The sequence below is a fragment of the Daucus carota genome, chromosome 7 (assembly GCF_001625215.2).
Source record: "Daucus carota subsp. sativus chromosome 7, DH1 v3.0, whole genome shotgun sequence".
NCBI classification, from domain to species: Eukaryota; Viridiplantae; Streptophyta; class Magnoliopsida; order Apiales; family Apiaceae; genus Daucus; species Daucus carota.
Window position 1 is genome coordinate 29,161,265 of NC_030387.2, and position 21,629 is coordinate 29,182,893.

Genomic DNA, 21,629 nt, shown 5'->3' on the forward strand with positions numbered 1-21,629 from the left:
TCAGGATTTTGTAAAGTCGCGATCATCTCCAACGCCAACAAACTATTCATTTTAATTTTTATAACTCTTAAAATTTAATTTACTAAAAACTCCATAATAATTTCCATAGCTGTTTTACATCGGTAAATCAGTTGAAGCCCATAGATTTTAACAATCTCTGGGGAGGTCTAGACAGAGGAGCTCCAAAACCAGTTACAACAACACTGTGTCCATGACTGATAGAACTCAGCTTGTATAAATTGCCAAAGCTAGAAGAATGGGTAGAAGCAGATATGAGTACAGGGGTAATAAGATATAGGTGAATGCTTCAACTATCTGCATATTGTGATAACAATGATATAAGTAGATGATAGTATGCCCTTTTTCTCTAGCACCAACAAACAAAATATATGCACTCTTCAATTTTGTTAATTGATGTATATAAAAACTGAACGATAAAATATATGTAGTATGTTACTTGTGCCCTTGTGGGAGACTTGGTAGAACAATAAAGGTACCTTATAACTTCAAAAAGTATCTTTCTTGTTACTATTCTGAATGATGGCATGATTAATAACTTCCTTTATGCTTCTAAATGGTTGTTTATGGTTACTACTTATCCTTATACATTTCTGTGCAGAGCTGATAAGAGCATCTCCAACACTCCTAATCCCTTAGCTAAAAGTCTAGTTGGCTTTCCAAAATTAAATTTTATAGTCAATGTTCACAAAAAATGTAACTTCAACCACAACAAGCCCTTGTGTATAATTATAGTCATCCTCCTATAAATGACTCTATTTGTCGATCCGCTACAGATCTGTAGCGAATTCCACGTCATCTCCCGCAATTTATTTTCCTCCTTCCCATTGATTACATATTATTTATTACCATGTTAAACTGATATATTCTATTTATAATAATCTAAATATTAATAACATATTATTTTTAAATTATAGCCAATATCATTGAAGCACCATGTCTTACAGATTCAGCAAATTTTACATAATGTCTTACAGGTCCAATTTAGCCGACGATTATAGCCAACGTTATTGGAGATGCTCTACCGCACCTAGCAACTGTGTTGTGTGCCAGTTCATACGGAGTGAGATTTTTAGTAGTAACAGATATACGAGTCTTTACTCGTAAAGTCATTTATTTTTTAGGCTTCTTCAACCGACATAGTGGATATTAGACACGCTGCTGTTTTGCAGATATTTAAGAATGCTAATTGAATTTCTGCACTGATGTTTCTGAAGCATTGCTGTCTGGTGCTTGATGTTCACTGTTTAATGTCCTTTTAACTTTCATGAGTTTGAAATATAATGGTTGTTTATCCATTATATACCATTTTTTAGTTCGAAGGTTAATTGGAACATATCATATACTTGGAAAGTGGAATCGATCTAGTTAAAACATAGCAAATCTATCAATACACAACCCCAAATGATTAAAAGAGCATTTATCCATTATAAATTCTTGAAAAAGTATGATAATTATCACCTTTTACACAAGAATAGTTTGAAAAACTTATAATTAATTTTGCAAATCATATATATGACACATAATAACTAAAGGCCCTCAAAAAACTATACACAATTTAAATATTAAATAATTTAAAAGATCTCAATTTAAATTTTGTATAATATCAACGATTGAACCAGTTCCGGAACTAAAATGTTACAAGATTTAACATTTTCCGCTTACAGTCATGACTCATAAACTTACATTTCTACCTTACCCCATCAGCCACTCTTTTTACTAAATTATTTACTGACCTTTGGCTTAAGCCGTTTACCCACCAGTATAAGATTGCAACCACTTCCAAAACCACTTCCAAGCTCCGCAAGTACCCGGCGGTTCCCCGCATCTCGCACGTGTCGTACTGAGGATACAGATAATGCAAATTCAAATTCGAATATATGATTGATTAATATTTGTATTATAGGTTAACGATGAGAACAAGCCTTGGCATCTTTTCTCTTCGGAAGATTTGAACGCAGGTATGTAACCTTCAAAATTACAATTTTCAAGAATTCAAAATTGAATTCAAATCGTTATGTATGTATAGGTAACTGTTTGAACTCTCTGTAATTCCATCTTCTCTCTATCATCTATTTTAAGCTTCTCTAATTCATGCTGATTCTACTCTTTTTATTGTTAGTTTTGTCTATGTTTGTCACCCTTCTAATGATTTCTACTTATTTTGATTGCAGTTGAACTTCGTCCAAATATTGTTTGATGATTTGTCCAAAAGAAAAAGATTGAAAAATACATAATTATTCAGGTAATTTATGTATGTTATAGTGTTTGTTTTGATTATTTATTTGATATTGGTATATATACCTGAATATATTTGTTCTTATTTGGTGTCTTCATTTTTAAATATATCATTCTTACTTTTAGACCTTTTATATTCCCTCAGTCCCGCCAGATTCTTTACATTTTCTTTTTTGCGATGTCTCATCCAATTCTTTACATTTCAAGACTTACTAAAAATTGGCTGGGACGGAGGGAGTAATGATTGTTATTTGACAAAGCATAGTTATGTATTCTTTAATGAGAGTTTCAGCGCGCTTAATAGCAATGTTTAATATTGATAGAATGTGCTTAATCAGAATCTGTTGTAGAGTTGTCCGCAAGAAGTTGAGTTTTGATATGATTAAAATGATGCGTTTTTGTTGGATACATATGTAGATTGAATTTGAGTGTGCATGAGTAATGGGTTTGTTGAGTTTTGAGAGTTTATTAAGTACACAACTTTAGATTAAGCTCATACGATGTTAGTCATGGATCTAGAGTGACAGATCTGAAAAATTGAGCAAATGGGGATGCCTCCATCAGTACAATCAACATGGTTGTTACGTCGGTAAGTCGAGTCGAGTCGACTCGACCGGACTCTCCGGCAAGTCGAGTCGTGACTAGTCGACACAAGTCGACAAGGTATAAAACTAATAATATATATCATATATACTTCTATTTATATGTGTAACAAATTATATATGTGTTCTAACTTCTAAATTCCCACTTCTAACAATTCTTTTTCTGCTTTTCTCTTATTTATACTTGTTTGAGATCTTAAAGACCTAAACCTACAAAGATAAAGACCACGAGAAAATTGAAAGAAGACTAAAGAAGAGAAGAAAACTATGTAAACATGTAATCTAATATAGCAATTTCCTACTATTGTACCTAACAAAGAGATTACTTATCAAATGATTAAACATTCAAATTCAATCAATGAATTGTCACAATATTGCTGTGCAAGCCAGCAACATCAAAATAAATGCAGAACAACAAAACTGAACAGAAACATAGCTTAAACTGCAGAAATGTAGGCAGTTTCAAGCTGCAGAAATCTGGGCACTAGCAGTTTAAAACTGCAGAATTCTGGGCCCTTTTAAGTGCAGAATGCAACTGTGTAACTGCAGAAGAGTGCATAACACCAAAACACATAGCTGTATAGTAATTAAAACCATAAACTAGAGAGCATAAACTGCAGAACCAAGTTAAAAAAGTGGAAAAATGCAGAATTAAGCTCCAGTCGACCGACCGGGGCTTCCAGTCGACCCGACTAGTCGACCCAGTCGACCAGTTGATCATGAGTCGGGCGAAATACTTACAATTTTCTAGTCGACCAGCCCAGTCGAGCCATACATACCGACTGCTCGACTAGTCGACGACTAGTCGTGACTAGTTGAGCGACTCAACAACAATGACAATCAATTTTAAAAAAATTGAACATTTAAAAACGAGATTAAAGATGGATGCATGTGTATGAGTTTGGCTAATACTAATGGCCTTTCATTAGTGCTCACAAGTTCTTAAGAACTTGATATAGCATAAAAAAAAACTCCATTCATTGTTGCACCACCTGGCGTTTTGGCTATACTTTTCAGTTTTCATAGACTAACATTATGTCTAATTAAAGAGATCTCTTTGGTTCACGATGTACGTATTTCGATAGACATCAACTTGATTTTCTTTTTTATTATTTTGTTTTCTTTAGCTTATAATGCATGTTATATCCAAATGTGAATATTTGGGTGGGACAGAGGGAGTAACTGTCTTGCAGGCAACCACATCCACATACACCGGTCACGAATTGTCTGATCCTACATTCTCTTTCAGGTAGAGTAAACTAGGAATCCCACAAGGCTCAGTTTTGTTGATAAAATAGGAAATACAGACCAAATGACATGCTTTTGACAAATATTTTATAAAACAAAATAAATTAATATGTTAAAACAAAAAACTATTATTTAAATGATATTTTAGATTATGTATGCTAACTGATTGTGGATCTTTCGAATATTGATGGGAGAAGACTGATATGATGTAGCCCTGCTAAAAATAATGTGAAAATATGTATTCCAAGAAGCACATAAATATATTTTGACGGATGGATATAAAATAATAAATGTACATCATTACTTCATGAGTAATGCTACATGCACATAAAGCTCTATAGAATTTTTGCACAGAATGACGTGGTAGCGCCAGCTGTGCATCATACTAATGAGACTTGTCTGCCATTATTTCAGCACACAGACTTTTCCTTTTCCTTTTCATGTTCCAATTCATTTACAAAATAGTATTATTTTTAGTTTTTATTTTTTTTACACTTTTCATTTTTTTTATTATTTATATCTTTTTCCTCTGCTAGCAAAGGAACACAAAACATCAAAGAACATTCAGAAAGTTTATTGCTGCATTATCATCGCATCTCTTCCCAGGTATGATATCTATATTCTAATTTATTTATTTTGTATATTATTGGATATGTTTTTATTAATAGATTGTTTGTTTATTGTTAAGCTTGTCTATTGTTAAGACCCATTCATATAAATTTACATGTATATTGTTAAGCTCTGTTATGTTACGTAGGAAGATTCATTTATGCATTAGGAGATCATCACAATGAAACGTCAAGGAATAATGCAGTCGATAGTGATGGCTGCATCAGAAACCGATGGAACCGCATCAGTAAGCGGATACTTGATCAGCATCAAGTACTATCAGTATCAGGAGATTGAGTTTGACAAGTTTAGTTCCCGACAAAGATAAAATATTTTTTTTTGTGAATTTGATATAAAAGTTAGATGTAAAAATCAACAAGTATTAAATGTAAAAAATAAATAATATAAGTGAAAATTAAATAATATAAAAAATTATACAAGTTTTAAGCAGTGTTCTAAAAAGCGCATTAAGCGGCCGTCTAAGCGGGTGCTTAAGCGGAATCGGAGGATAAAACGCTTCGATTTTACATTAAGCGGGTGATTAAGCGTTTTTTAACATTAAGCGGTCTGTTAAGCGGATTAAGCGGTCATTAAACGGATTAAGCGGTCAGAATGATGTTGACTTGCTAATTTTTTATATTTAAATAAAAATATTTTTTTATAAATATTATTAAAATTTTAAAAAAATATTAAAAATTTCTTTTTTTATCAAAAATATTTTATGTTTAAATTCTTATTACTTAATTATTTTATAATTTTAATTTTACATATAATATTATTATATATATAATTTTAAATATATATTATTAATCCGCTTAATCACCCGCTTAAAATTCCGCTTAAACGTCCGCTTATCCGCTTAAGCGCTAGAAGGTCACCTCACCGCTTAGGACCGATTTGCGCTTTTTACAACACTGGTTAAGTATAAAAAGATATAAATAATAAAATAAGTGAAAAGTGTAAGAAAAGTAAAAACTAAAAATAATACTATTTTGAAATGAACTGGAACATGAAAATGAAAAGGAAAAGTCTGTGTGCATAAATAGTGGCCGACAAGCCTCATTACTGTGATGCACAGCTGGCGCTAGGGCTGAGCAGAACCGAACCAGAACCGAAGAACCGAACTGTGAAAATTCGGTCTGGTTCAGTTCCTTTTTTTCAAAATTTCGATTTTTTCGGTTTTTCAGGCCGGACCGAATTAAATTTCGGTTCGGTCCGGTCCGGTCCTTTTGAAAAAATTTCAGTTCTGGACCGAATAGACCGAAATATTTATATTATTTACTTAATATATTAAATATACTATATATTTATATGTTAATGACTACTCATCTGCTGTAAGTTTAGCGGCACTCCGCATAGCCGCTTGAACCCTAAGTCCCTAACCACTAACCACATACGCGATCTATACTATCCAAGAATCTATAATCAGAGATTCAAACTTAAAGAATCCAACAATCCAAGGTTAGTTAAATCTCTTTAATAACAATCGGCGATGCACATCAATAACAATCAAACACATACTATCATCACTTCATGTTTGTTTTAATTTCTTATTGCTGAAGACACACACTATACTTAGACCCAGTGTCCACACTCCACTGTAATGACTTTTGATTTGAATTCTGTAAAATTTGATGGCGGCTGGTGTAGCCTGCAATTTGTTTCTTGTATCTGAACTTGATGTTTGATTTTGAATTATTATGCTGCAGCTGGTGATTCACAGACATGCTTGTGTATTGTGTTTTTTTTTTGACTTTTCATATTTTTGTTTAAAAATTTCGGTTCTCAAGAAAAGAACTGAACCGGACCGAATTATTTGAGTTCGGTTCCGGTTCGGTCCATATGATGATTTCGGTTCGGTTCGGTCCGGGAAAAAATAGTATTTCGGTTCTCGGTTCTTTCGGTTCGGTCCGGTTTTGGACCGAACCGACCGAATGCTCAGCCCTACTTATTACGAAAATATATAAATATAAATATTATACAGAATTACAAATAATTGCAAAGATGCAAAATTAGATGTTTTCCGGCATCGATCAGCAACTTCACCGGACATCATCACTCTTTCTCCGACGACAACTACAACACGAAGGTAGCTCGTTTTTCTTGGGTTTGGTTTCTTCCATTGTCAACTCATTAAAATAAAGTCAATATCTTTGAACAATTCAATCACACAATTATACTAGTCTTCTGTGAATCTGTCAAAAACTTAACAAATCAATATTTATTTATTACACGATCTATCTCTCGACTCTTAGCTGTCCCAAATCTCAGTTTGTGTGTCTTGTTGTACAACCCCATTGGTTGATATCGTTGTATTTGTGTGTAGATTGTGAAATTAGTGTCTGTTGTATGAGACTAGTGTTCTTGATTTTCTTGATTTGAACATGGATAATAATAATAAGTATAATCCTCCTCCATACCCATATGGTTATGGCTACCATGTTCCACCAAATCAACCTTACCCACCTCCTCCGTCGCAAAATCAGCCGTACCTACCTCCTCAAATTTACCCTTACTCGCGGCGCCTCAAATCAGCCTTTTTCAGTACTTCTGTAAGCCTTGCACTATCCTACCAGTCATACCCACCCCAACCGCAAAATCAGCCTTACCCGCTAATTTTACCACAAAATCAACTTTACGTGCCAGTTCCACCGCAGTACCACCAGTATCCGGGAGCTCCTTATGATCAGAATTACAATTACTCACACTTGTACCCTTCGCAACCAGCTCCTTATGTGAATCCTCCTAATTCGGAGTATAGTTACCATCAGTCCCCACATTCGACCCCGCCGCTATCGCATTCTAGCTTGGGATCCTATCACTACTAGCATCAGCATTCGGCTTCGAACTCAAGTCTTCAACACCAGAGTTCGCTGCAATATGGTTCGGATCATGAATATTATCAACACGAGTGTGTTCCCCTCAACAAGGTCGAAGACATGTATGTATTATTTATTCGCCTACCAGCTAGTGTGCTCGCCGTGTTAGGCATTTAGCGTGGTCAAAAAGATAAAAACCAAATTGGAGATGCTAGAACTTGTGGGGTGGTCAGGTTTGTGAAGGAGCCATGGGCCAGAATGGTCCCGGGTTCAGCATATTACACCGATAATATGGTGAAATTTACAAAAGTAATTATCGCCTCTACCTCTATTTTTTTTTCCCAGATATTAGTATGCACTCTTTGTTAATATTGACCTGACTCTGTTCTCGAATCTTCTGAACATCACAGACTTGGATGGGGATGTGAAATGTTACCGCATGTTGGAGATTTGGAGCTTGTTTGGGATTTACAGCTAGAACAATCAAGGTACATCATGCAGTATCTCTTTCTTGTTACTATGTCTAGAGTTTTGTTGGATAAATAAGTCCTTGATGCATCTAAATTACTTCTCATATAAATCTTCTATTGACTTGTACTACTATATTTTAATACATTTTAGCACATTATTACAGCTTTTGTGAAGAATTTTGGATTATGTATGCTAACTGATTGTGAATCTTTTGAATATTGATGGAAGAAGACCGATATGATGTATACCTGCTAAATATAATGTGAAAATTTGTGCTGATGGATGTAGAACAATAACTGTACATCATTATTTCATACATTATGTCTTTCTTGTTAGTGTTTCACATGTTCCTTTAATAAATCAGAGTCTTTCATACTTCTGAATTGTAGTTTAAGGTTACTATCAACGTTCTTCCTATGTCTGTTCACACCTTATGATTGTGTAATTGTGTTGCTTTACCTAGATTGTCAGGTTTGTTTATGTGATCATATATGCATGAAGGATGTGCTGATTTTTTGACAAATTACAGTCATATCAAATTTCTGGAAATCGTAGAGACTAGAGAATGTGTTTTATATATTTAATACTCGAGTCTGTTTCCTCTCTAATAGGACCAAACTCTGGGATCAAGAAACCTGTGATAGTAAATTTGCTTTGCGGGTTTAGATTATAAGGTTGTTTCACGAAACTGAGAAAATGACATGATGAATATATCATGAATAATATAGCACAATATAGCACATTGTGACAACTGCCTCTGATCGTCCTGTTTGTTTGATAAAATTAATTCTATTCTAAGGAATGCTCTACTTATTACTTACTCCCTCCGTCTCAATTTATAGGTCCATTTTGGAAAAAAAATTTGTCCCAAAATACTTGTCCCTCTCTTCTTTCAATACAAATTTATCTACACATTAATTGTGATTTTTTTGAAATTCAACATTATTCTCATTTCTCAATGCACTAAATCCCTGTATTTATTGTGATTTTTTTGAAACTCAACTATATTCTCACTTATTAATGCACTAATTAATGGTACATGAGATAAGATTCTATCTAACCAACTTTTTTCTTAATATGTGTGTTTATTCCAAAATGGACCTATAAATTGAGACGGAGGGAGTAAAATTTACTGGTTACCAAATTCCTCCTCTGTCATTTATTCGCGACTTGTTGTTATTCGTCCATATCTTTATGTTTTCTTGGAAGTTGGAACTGTATATACTTTTGAATTGTTGACGAGCTTAGGGCATCTCCAATGGGCTATGTAACAATCTCTTAACTTTTTATTTATGAATATAATATTAATTTTCCTCCAATTTTTCCCTCTCTTTAAGCAGGTGTTTGGCGGCCACTTTTAAACCGGGCTTCTCGGTTTATAAGTTAGAAGCACTTATTCGTACCGTTTGTGTAAAAAGTCAAGAAGCACTTATAAAAAGCTAGGAATGCTAGTTTTTGTTTCAGGGCTTCTACTTATTTCCCAAACACTTTAATCACTTATAAGTCTTATCTTGTTTCTAACTTCTACTCTACTTGTTTATTTTAAGCAAGAAGCACTTATTTTAAACTCACCCAAACGACCCCTAAATTTACTTTTCCCTCTCATTTATGTTTGGTTTTGTTTTTACTGTTAGGAAAAATAGTGATGTTACCGATCTTGACATCTACACATCTCACTGAACACCTTTGAAAGTTCCTGACAAAAAAGAATAACCGAAAGTTTATTCAAATAAATTATTTAATTAGTCTTTCATACTAAATGTCACCTTGTATTTACAAATAAAATAATTAATAGTCCTGCATGAAAAAAATTTATTTGGTCATGATATTATAAATTATAATATATTTTAAATATTTGATTAGTTTTCCTTCACATTTTGAATTTGATGTATTGGCATGGTTGAATTTAAAACGAGTAAAATATGAATAGAAAGCTGTTATGACATGACTAGTATCAGTATAAAATTTGTGCAGCAGTATAGTAGTACAAGTCAGTAGTATAGTAGTAAGAGTACTTTAGTCATACTGTGCTGTGCAAGTCTGTTATGTTAGTAGTTCTATAAGTACTAGTGTAATTTCATTTGTTGTTATGCTTAATATGAAAATTGGCTTTTGCCTCCAACTCTCTCTCTGCTTCTCTCTCTATAACAACTTTCTCTCTCTAGGTTTTCTTGCTTTTCTCATCTAAACTCTGTTTCTCATCTCCAATTTTGTCTGATCTCATCTCTATTCTCTTCTATTACTCTATAATTACCTATTTCTGCACTCATATAACCAGAAAACACCAAAAGAAGTCCTAAACTAGGTCAGGAACTCACCAGATCCTGACAAATTGGTATCAGAGCTGAAAATTTCGATCAACTACTGCTTCAATATCGTTGTGCTAGTAAAGGCGAGCTGAGCGGTTGTGGAAGCACTGTAATCGCAGCTAAGGATTAAAAGTTCTGTTCTAGATACTACAGGTACTCTGTTCTAGTTGATTGATCTTTGATCTGTTCTTGTGAAGTTGTCATGATGAATTCAGCAGTGAATTGGATGACTACAGATAGATTACAGTAATTGATAGTAGTTATAGCTTAATACAGCAGAAAATCACAAAAGAAGTTGTTGTAGGAGGTTTGATTGTTGATTCTGGTGTTATACTGTTGTTTAATTACTAACAGTTAGGTGTTTGAGTAATTGCCTGAGTGAACTACAAGTAGTTGTAGTTACTCATATTGGAGAAATAAGAAAGTATGACTGTTAGCACTAGAAGTAGTAGCAAACAAGTTGAGACTTCTGATCAAGGCACAATGAGAATGAATCAACAACATTTTCATGGATTTATGGCAGGATCTGACCAGAAGTTTAAAAAAATGCAAGAACAGATTGGATTGTTGATGCAGCAACTGACTGGAGCTATGAGTATGCAAGGAGACGAGGATGAAAATATTGTGGTAATTGAAGAAGAAATGGATGAGGAAGCTGATCTAACCTTGCAGTCAAAAGGTATGTTTAGAGATTCTGATCATGCTGCTAAGCTGAGGCAGAAACAGATGAAGGCAAAGCCTTCAAGGAAGAATGATGAAGTGAATAATGGAGGAGTTGGAGTCAATCATGAAGGATCAGTTGATTCCCATAATTTGAAGCACCTGAAGTTAACATTTCCATCACTCAAAGAGGGAGGAGATGTTGTGGAATGGTTAAGGGACTGTGAGGAATATTTCTCTATTTTTGAAGTCAATGACTCTAGAAGACCAGCCATGCACATGAGTGGAACTCCAAGATACTGGTATAAGTCTTTCATGGTGGGAAGGGAGAGGCCTTCCTGGCAGGAGTTTAAACAGGCATGTTTGGCTAGGTTTGGGGAGTTAGATACTGAATTAGTATTTGACAAGTTCAAGAAGCTGCAACAGATTTCTACAGTGGGGGCTTACTTTGATGAATTTGAAAAATGTAGAGGGCAGTTATTGAGTAAGATCCCAAATCTCACTCAGGAGTACTTTCTGGAGAACTTCATTAGAGCTCTACAAGCTGATATTAGAGGGATGATCAGCTTATTGGAACCTACCACACTGGAGCAGGCACTGAAATTAGCAAGATATTATGAGCAGACTCAGCCTAATCAATTCAAGAAAGGAGCTCCTTACAAGACTACTTATAGTACTCCAGCATCCTATAAGATGGGAACTGACCTCACCAGTTCCAACAGTAGCAAATCTGCCCTAACTAGTCCCAAGGTTGCTGAGACTATCACATCCAAACCAAGGCCATTAACCTATAGCCAGAGGGAGGAGAGAAGGCAAAAAGGATTATGCTTCTATTGTGATGAAAAGTTTGTGAAAGGACATGAGTGCAAAAAACCTCAAAACTTTTTAATGATAGTTGAAGAAGAGGTAACTAAGGAAGGTGAAGGAGAACCTATTTTTGATGAAGATCCAAATGAGGAAAAGTATGATTGGCAGGAACAGAAAATAGTATAAGCAGCCTTGAGTATTCAGGAAACAGTGAGTAAAGGCCCACTGCAGTGCTTGGGAAGTTGGAAGGGCAAGAACTATAAGGTTTTGATAGATGGAGGAAGTTCCTTGAATATCATTTCTGAGACCTTCTGCAAAGAAATGGGCTTACAGGTTCAAGAGAACTATCCTATATCCATGAGGCTGCCCAATGGAACTACACTCACTAGTGTTGCTGGGTGTCCAGAGCTGAAAATGAGTATACAAGGGAGTACATTTACTGTTAGTCCTCAGATAGCAGATATTCAGGAATGGCAATTGATCCTTGGGGTAGATTGGTTGATACAGTTGGGAGACTTCCACTGTAATTATCAAACCAGGTCTTTACAATTTAAGTGGCAAGGACAAGATATTACTATGACTCCAAGCACACAATTGTTGTTAGAAGGATCATGTGCTCAGATATCAGAAGTAGTACCTAACTGGCAGCTACAGATTGGAGGAAGCTATGAAGGTGATACAGAGATACAAGAGTTAATTGCTGCTACTACTGTAGATCAATCTGGACCTCAGGAGTACTATATGAGACAAGGGCTATTGATGTATAGAGGCAGATGGGTTATTGGTAGCTCAGGAAATCTGAGGAGACAGGTTTTTGAAGAGCTGCACTGTCAAAGTGTGGGTGGTCACTCTGGTCAAAGGGCTACTATGAAGAGGATTCTTGAGTATTTCTATTGGCCTTCCATCAGGCAGAACATTGGTCAATGGATTAGAGAGTGTGGAAAATGCCAACAAAACAATGGGGAACATGTCAAGAGTCCAGGCCTTCTACAGCCACTGAAAATACCTCAGGAACCTTGGAGGGATATAGCTATAGATTTTATTACTGGACTTAGTCTAAGGGAAATGAAGTCATCTGGGTGGTAATAGATAGGTTCAGCAGGTATGGTCAATTCGTAGGCCTGCCTCATCCAATCACTGCAAAAACATTGGCTGCGGTATTCCTTGAGCAGATTTATAAACTACATGGTCTACCTGAATCCATTGTCAGTGATAAGGACAACTTGTTTCTTAGTGAATTTTGGCAGCAATTGTTCAAATTGTCTGGAACAAGGCTCAATTTCACCACTGCCTATCATCCCCAATCAGATGGAAGCACAGAGAGGGTCAATCAATGCTTGGAACAATACTTAAGGAATATGACTAGTGAAGCTCCCAGGAACTGGTCTACTTGGCTACGATCTGCTGAGTGGTGGTATAATACCACCTTCCATACTGCCTTGCAATCTACTCCTTTTCAGGTAGTCTATGGCATGAAACCTAGACATCTGGTTTGTTAAGAAAGGACTCACACTAACATCCATAGTCTAGAAGAATTGCTGATGGAAAGACAGCAGCACTGGAGTAGGCTTAAGGAATTGTTAGAGGAAGCTCAAAGGAAAATGAAAATTTATGCTGATACTAAAAGATCTGCAAGGGAGTTTCAGGTTGGGCAGTGGGTGTATCTGAAGCTTCAGCCTTACAGGCAAACCACGGTAGATATTAGAAAGAATTTAAAGCTGGCTGCTAAATATTTTAGTCCTTATGAAATAGTGGCAAAAGTGGGAACAATGGCTTACAAGTTAGCTTTGCCCGACACATCTAGAGTGCATCCTGTGTTTCATGTCTCACAGTTGAAAAAAGCTATTGGGCAACTTAAGGTGCAGCAACAGCTTCCTTATGTAAATGATCAGGGTGTCTTTGAACTGAAACCATTGAGACAGCTGGACAGCAGGAGCATTCTCAAGAATCATAAGGTGGTTTATCAGAAACTTGTTCAATGGAAAGGCTATAGTGTTGAGGAAGCCACTTGGGAAGATGAGGACTTGCTTGCATGCTCATTCCCTGATTTCCTTCCTCCATGAGGACATGGTGTATTTCAAGGGGAGAGGAATGTTATGACATGACTAGTATCAATATAAAATTTGTGCAGCAGTATAGTAGTACAAGTCAGTAGTATAGTAGTAAGGGTACTTTAGTCATACTGTGCTGTGCAAGTCTGTTATGTTAGTAGTTCTATAAGTACTGGTGTAATTTCATTTGTTGTTATGCTTAATATGAAAATTGGCTTTTGCCTCCAACTCTCTCTCTCTGCTTCTCTCTCTATAACATCTTTCTCTCTCTAGGTTTTCTTGCTTTTCTCATCTCCAATTCTGTCTGATCTCATCTCTATTCTCTTCTATTACTCTATAATTACCTATTTCTGCACTCATATAACCAGAAAACACCAAAAGAAGTCCTAAACTAGGTCAGGAACTCACCAGATCCTGACAAAAGCTAAGTACGGAGAGTAGCATTGGAATTCTTATGTTATTCAATGTATTAATTCACTAGAAACTATATTTTACATTATTATTTAAGCAGTGATTTATAACCATTATCGGAGTAATTCACGTTATCAATGTGTTAACTGACTAGGTACCAAATTCACTTAGGTACTGTTTGGGGTTGTTGCAGACAGCAACAACAGTTTTTTACTGAAAAGTAGATGAAAAATTGTTCGATAAATCTAAATGCAGCTTTTCTGAACAGCAGTTTTTGGCTGAAAAGCTGCTTTTAGAAAAAGCAGGTCCTCCCATACTTTTGGAAAAAGTTGCTTTCAGCTTTTGCAAGAGCTATTACAAATTTCACTATCAAACCACACAACAAAAAATATTTTTTTATATTATAACTTAAAATAAGCAAATATCAAAAAAATTACCAAACAGTTATCTAATTTCTACAACATCACTTTTTTAACCGGCACTTTTTGTGACCACATAGCAATTTTTAACAGCACTCTCAAACAGACCCTTACTATGTAAACTAGCATTTATGCCCGCGGTGCAGGCTTTTTTCAAATTTAAATTATATAACACGTTGAGGAATGGCAATATAATGATTTCTTAGGGATTGAAGCCTGGTGCTCTTGATGCTGAGATAAGAAAACTACTTTGTCTCGCGGTGATATATTTTGCTGAGCTTTTTTGAACTTCATGTCATCATTTTTCTTGATAATGAATGTTAATGGTTATAATACTCTTATGATGAGGTGCATTTCAATTCTATACTTCAGTTTGTTCTCAAGACCGTAGTACTTGTCCGATATAATAGTGAATGATTTTACACGTGTCCAGAAATATTCAGTTTACGCTTTGCATGTTTTGCCATGGCTAAATCACTTGACCACTTTTTTTATTGCAACTGGGTGGACTCGAAAGTTATATGGTCTTATGGACTCTGGGGCATATCTGTAGATGCCGATAGGTCATGAAAATCGATTGTACTGTTCTTATTGGGTAGGAAATTTTATAAATACCACGTTAGTAATTGCAGAAAATGTATATTGTGTGATTAAGGTGTGTTCACTTGCTGTCATAATTGTATATTAAGTTTGATTAAACTTATTATCCGTGACTCAGGAACTTGATCCACCTCCATGGCTCAATAGAATGCGTGAACTGGGATACCCACCTGGATATCTAGGTAATAGCTTCTTTCTTTTATAACTCTTGATATTGTACTTATAAAACAAGTTAAGATATCATTTAGCAGTTGTGTTAAAACTGGCATGGAACTGGTATCTTGTGTTAAAACTGGCATGGAACTGGTATCTTTTCACGCATATATCTCTCCATTATGGTGCCCCCATGAATAAAATTTTAAGTTTGTGGGATTTTCTTTTATTTTATCAGTCATCATCCGGTCCCTCATTTAAATCGTGTGGGGTTTAAACTAAGCTTCCTTCCTACCATTTTTGGAGAAATTCACGTTAATCGTCTCAAGTTATAAGGTGTTTGCGGTCCTGATCACGTGACTGAACAATTTCTTTAGTAATTAATCACATTTGGACATACTTTTTGCCTTCTTTTCTTGTGCAGGATTTAAATAAGTGAATAACATGAACTTGATTGGATAGATCACGTGATGGACCCGGACTTATTGTGTTGTTTCGAGACACTTAAATTCTCGCTTTTCTCAAAAATTATTACAAAAATAATGAATAAAATAAATGATGTTATTTATCTAAAAAAATTTTCAATTTTTTTTGAAATATCATGACAAATCTAATTTATTTTAGTTTGATAATTTAGGTGTAGGAGATATTATTATTAATATAGATAAAATCAATCAAATTTTAAGAAAAGAATTTAAAATTAATTTTTCAATACCTATCATTTTCCTTAAATCATAGTAAATTCTCACCTGACTGAGATAAAATATATCCTGAATTGTTAACAAGAAAATGTAATATTTTTCATATTCTTTCGAGACGTGATCATGTGCTTGCTCCGATTAATCCGGTAAAGCCTCTGGAGTATGCACGTGAACGGATGAATAAATAAATAACTGTGTCGGGAATGAATGAATAAAAAATTCTCCTCACGTTGCATCAACTAGCCAATATTACAATAGAAAACCTAAGGTTAATTTTAGGCCCGGGTATAATTATCTGAATCGGTTTAATCCGGTTTATAAATTGGAATTTTCGAGTTTTTGTTAAATTAATTTGATTTGGTTTTTGTAATTAAATAACCAATCTTTTTTTGTTTGAATTCGTTTTTCACTTTTAAATTGAACATTTAACACATATATATATTAAAAATAATAATTTTATAAATGTCATCTAATTATTTTCGTTTTAAAAATTATTTTCCACTTTTTCAAGATTCTTATTTATTATTACTAATTAATATGTGATAATTTTTTCTTTTAATAAAGAAGCTATATTTTTCATAACAACAAATAAAGATAACAGCCTGGATGATTTTTTTATTGAAAGTTTAAACAAATATCATTTTACTTTTTATCTAAGCATTTAGTTAACAGACAATACAAGCAATACTTAAAAATATTTATTTTTTTATTATTAAGATGAACCATGTTATGATATTAAACCGGAGTCGAATTGAACCAATTTCAGCAAAATGCCAGGGATTCAAAAAACTTATATCGATTTTTATATCGTTGAGCTCGATTTTAAATTTAAAAACCGCCGAAACCAAACACTGCTCGGTGCTTACTGAATTAGCAACTAAAAGAGCAAAAAATCGAAAATCTCCTCACATTCCCCGTATTACATTTTTATCATCTCACCAGCCGCCAAATATCTCTTTCGAGAATCATACTATTCAGTACAGGGAAAGATGGGCGAGGCTATTGTAGCTGATTTAGCTGGCGGATTGCTTGGCAAGCTTGTTTCACTTGCAGCCGAAGAAGTTGTCCAGGCCTGGAATTTTCATGAAGATCTCGAAACACTCCACCAGCGCCTGGAATCAGTTGGAGCTCTCCTGTACGATGCTCATAACAAGAAGTTAATTATGTCTTCTGCCAAAAACTGGTTTGACAAACTTGAAGCTGTTGCCAGTGTTGCTAATGTATTCATGGATGAACTTTCATATGAAGTCACTCGAAGAAAAGTGGAGAATCAGTATAAGGCACTACTTGACTTCTTCATTCCTTCCAAAAATACCTTGCTATATCATCTCAAGGTGGCTCGTAAAATCAAATCCATTCAATCTTCCTTTGATAAAATTTTCAAAATGGCGGTGGATCTGGGACTACAGCCTGTAGCATATTTAGGCTCAACGGTGCAAGATAGAGACATTCGCAGCACCACTTCCTATGAAGACAAGTCCATAATAGTTGGAAGAGAAAAAGATGTATCGTACCTAGTTCACACAGTGTGCAAAAAACATGAAGAGGATTTACAAGTGGTTGTTGTTGCGGGAATGGGAGGTCAAGGAAAAACAACTCTTGCTCGTTTGGTGTTCAATAGTAATGATACCATTAATAATTTTCCAGAGAGGATGTGGGTCACTGTATCAGATGATTTTGATTACATCAAGATTTTAAATGAAATGATAGAATCACTTACTTCAAAGAACTTGGGATTGAAAATTCCCCAAGGACTTACCAATGAGCTCCAAAAGAGTCTAAAGGGGGAAAGGTTCATCCTCATACTAGATGATGTCTGGAATGAAGAATCGGTGAAGTGGGATAACCTGAGAAATTCTTTGCTTCAAATTGGTGGTGACAAAGGAAGCTGTATTCTCGTTACAACCCGTAAACAGGAAGTCATTGATGCCATGAGAAGTTGTGTGTCTTATTGGCTGGAAAAATTATCACAAGATGAAAGTTATGAACTGTTCAAGAAAATAGCATTTTCAGATAGAGGAGTTCTAGAGACCGAGGCATTCGCGACCTTGGGGAGAAGCATGGTGAAGAGGTGTGGTGGCCTACCTCTGGCAATAAAAGCATTGGCGGGGTTGTTATACTCGAAGAAGTCTGAGCAAGAATGGTTGGAGATCCAAAGCAGTGAAACATGGCAATCAAAAAGAGTATTGCCTTCCTTGAAGTTATCATATGACAATTTACCTTCTTTGTCAATTAAACAATGTTTTGCATATTGCTCTATTATGCCAAAGGATTCAGTCATTTATAAGGATGAACTGATACAGATATGGATGGCATTAGGGTTCCTCCAGCCCCCAAGAAGTACTGCACTGATGGAAGATATTGGCAGCGATTACTTCGAAATTCTGTTGGGGAATTCTTTGTTACAAGACGAAAAAAAGGATGACATTGGGAACATCATCAGTTGCAAGATGCATGATCTAGTGCATGATCTTGCACTAGAAGTATCTGAACATCATGCAGTAACTGTGAAGGCAGGTAAAGAGCTGAGTCATGATTGCAAGGCTGTATACGTGAGGCTTGATAACGGGGTTTCAAATATCAAACCAACGATTCTGAAGCGTGCCTTTGAGAGAGTACAAGTATTATATGCTGGGGCAGATGTCATTCTTCATGTGTTACCTTATCTCACCCACCTGACTGTTCTGGTGTTAAATGTGGATTATAGTTGGGATGCCCGGAAGTTGCCATTTTCGCTACGCAAGATGAAATATCTTAAACATCTTGATATTTCACGCTGCGACTTTAGATTGCCCACTGACATCACAGAATTGTACAACTTGCAGACACTGAGAGTTGGAAACCTAAATCAGCTTCCTACAAGGTTTAGCAACTTGATCAATCTGAGACATTTGTGCATTAAAAATATTAGCTCTTATGGTGAAAGACACGTGCTTAATGGGATAAGAAGGTTGACAAGTCTGCAAACGCTTTCTTACTTTGTTGTGAGTAAAGATCAAAACTGTCTCGTTGGACAACTGGGAGGGTTGAAACATCTTAGGGGTGAGGTTGGACTCCATGGCCTTGACGAGGTGAAAAATATTGAAGAAGCAAGAAAAGCAAAGCTTTGTGAGAAGTCCAGTATTCTGTGTTTAGAGTTGAACTGGGGTTCCAGCGGTGAGGATAGTGGCAATGAAGAAGAAGTAAAAGATAAAGAATATAACGACCAGGATGTGATGGAAGGATTGGAACCTCACCCAAATCTGAAAAAGTTAAAGATTGTCGGTTTTAGAGGAAAGAAGTTTGCATCTTGGATTACAATGATGCTGAACTTGGTGAAAATCACATTCAGAAACTGCAACCGATGCGAAGTACTTCCACCACTTAGTCACCTTCCCAAATTGAGGAAGATATTGATTGATGGGATGGCAAATGTTAGGGTTGTGGGAGATGATTTTTGTAGTGGCCAAAGTGTATTTCCTCAACTTGAGGAGTTGGAGATTAGGGATTGTCCAAAGTTGAGAAAGATACTGCCTGTTTGTTTTCCGTCATTGAAACAAGTCACCTTTGTCGAACTGCCAAATCTAGAAGAATGGGAAGCAGCAGTTATAAGTACAGGGGCTAGTTCTCAAAGTGAATTTCCTAAACTTGAGAGTTTGGAATTTTGGAGATGTCCAAGGTTGAGAAAGATCCCGAATAGTTCTTTTCCTTCCTTAAAGCAATTGCAAATTACTCATTTGAAGAGTGATATGATATTGGGAAATATGAGCAGGAATGTTAGCTTACTAACCTCTCTACGTCTTACAAGTATCGGTGACGGACGAGGATACTCATCTTCTTTATCTTCGTTTTCGAACATGGAATCCCTGATTAACAATTCTCTGTCTTTGACCAAATTAGAGCTAATTGATTGCAAGGGATTAAATTGTCTGACTCTTGGTAGCTCCCTTGAATACTTAGAGATCCATGATTGCCCGCATCTAACTAGTATATTTTTAGTTGAAGGGTCAGCTGCTCTTAATTATATTGGGATTGCGAAACTCCCCCCCTCTCTTCTAGATGGGGGATTTCCCCAAATTCATAGTTGCAGGCTTGAATATCTGAGATTAGGTCCCTTCTCAGATGATTGGGATTATATGCCATGGCCAATATCATCTTCTTCTTCTTCTAACCTAATTAAGCTAGACCTGTATGGGTGGGAAAAGGTTAAGTCATTAGTGCCCTTTGAGCAACCCCTGTTCACCGGCTACCCTGCCTTGACTACCATGAGTTTATATAATTTCGAAGGAATGAAAGCTCTTCCGGATTCAATAGCAAAACTCCCATCTATCAAGGAATTAAGAATCTGGGATTGTCATAATTTGGAGAGTTTGCCCACGTTTGAAGAATCACATACCCTTCAAACACTGAGTATATGTGAGTGTCCTGTTCTGAAACAAAGATGCAGGAAGGATCAAGGGCCAGAATGGTTCAAAATTCAATACGTTCCAAATGTAAAATGGTAAGCTTTGCATGTCAAATTTATCTCTTCTCCCTCTCAGTTAATCTGTTTGTACTATTTAATTGATATATCTGATTTTGTTAAATCAGGGATCATACAAGGAGTCAGGGAAGTTTTTTAACTTTTTAGCTTGGTGATTGTCTCTACTCCATCTTCCCTTCCTTGACTGATTTGTATGAGTAAATTCAAAGAAGAGAAAGCTCTCCCGAGTTCAATAGCAGACCTTCTATCGCTCAAGCAGTTACTTATCTGAAATTCTGAGAATTTGGAGAGTTTGCCCATGTTTGAGAACAACGGTAATTTTCCAAATCTGAAAGAATGATACACGGAAGAGAGATGGTCCAAGATTCAACATATTCCAGATGTAACTTATGTAAATTGGCATATCTGAATGATCACCTCACCCTCTGTTTGTCACTATTTAATGATATATTTTAATTTGTTGAATCAGGATTTAGATATTGCAGTATCTCCATCTTGTCATTATTTTCCATGTTCATTTTCCAAAAATTATACTCCTAAATCAGATAAGATATAGCGCATCTTGGTGAGTTGCTTGTTGTAATAGTAACTGAAATAGTGATTATGAATGTTACTTTTCAGTATCAGAATAGTGCATCATGGATAATATTTTATATGATTTCTTTTTATACATCAATATTTCTATGTTTTTTTTTTTGGTTCAATGATCTAATAACTGCATGGTGCAGCTCTTCAAGGTGTTTTGGGACTGAGATAAATGATGCAGAAGCCAAGCCTCTTCTCTTGTGTTCGTCCAATGAAATATGAATAATCAAGTGCAGTAATGTCATTATAATTGTCTACTCCTTTGTCAAGAATGCCCTGTAGGAATAAAAAACAGAGCTCACTGAGCTCAGTAAGAGAATCCAAGTGTTGGCATACAATGAGATCGGGTAATTAGGGCTAATTCATTGTTGTACTATACCGAAAGTTTCAATTGAGTAACTAGACTAAAAAAAGTTACAATTGTATCATAAAATTGCAGTAACTTTCAATAACTCAAAATTACTTG

General features: G+C 35.5%; 1 protein-coding gene across 7 annotated transcripts; it reads left to right on the forward strand.

The window, feature by feature from the left end:
• The first annotated feature begins 1,695 nt into the window (after window positions 1–1,695).
• LOC108195933 (putative disease resistance protein RGA3) lies at window positions 1,696–21,254 on the forward strand. Of its 7 annotated transcripts, XM_064081382.1 has the most exons (9): window positions 1,696–1,979; window positions 2,193–2,263; window positions 3,986–4,107; window positions 4,643–4,712; window positions 4,864–7,843; window positions 7,945–8,022; window positions 15,381–15,444; window positions 15,840–20,596; window positions 20,686–21,254. In XM_064081382.1, exons 8-9 carry the CDS (start codon window positions 17,106–17,108, stop codon window positions 20,723–20,725), a joined length of 3,531 nt encoding a protein of 1,176 aa, XP_063937452.1. In that variant the 5' UTR covers window positions 1,696–1,979; window positions 2,193–2,263; window positions 3,986–4,107; window positions 4,643–4,712; window positions 4,864–7,843; window positions 7,945–8,022; window positions 15,381–15,444; window positions 15,840–17,105; the 3' UTR covers window positions 20,726–21,254. The 7 variants fall into 7 exon arrangements, with proteins under 7 accessions (XP_063937452.1, XP_063937450.1, XP_063937451.1 ...); XM_064081380.1 differs by lacking the exon at window positions 4,864–7,843; XM_064081381.1 differs by lacking the exon at window positions 4,864–7,843 and having other exon boundaries at window positions 4,032–4,107.
• Window positions 21,255–21,629: the final 375 nt, after the last annotated feature.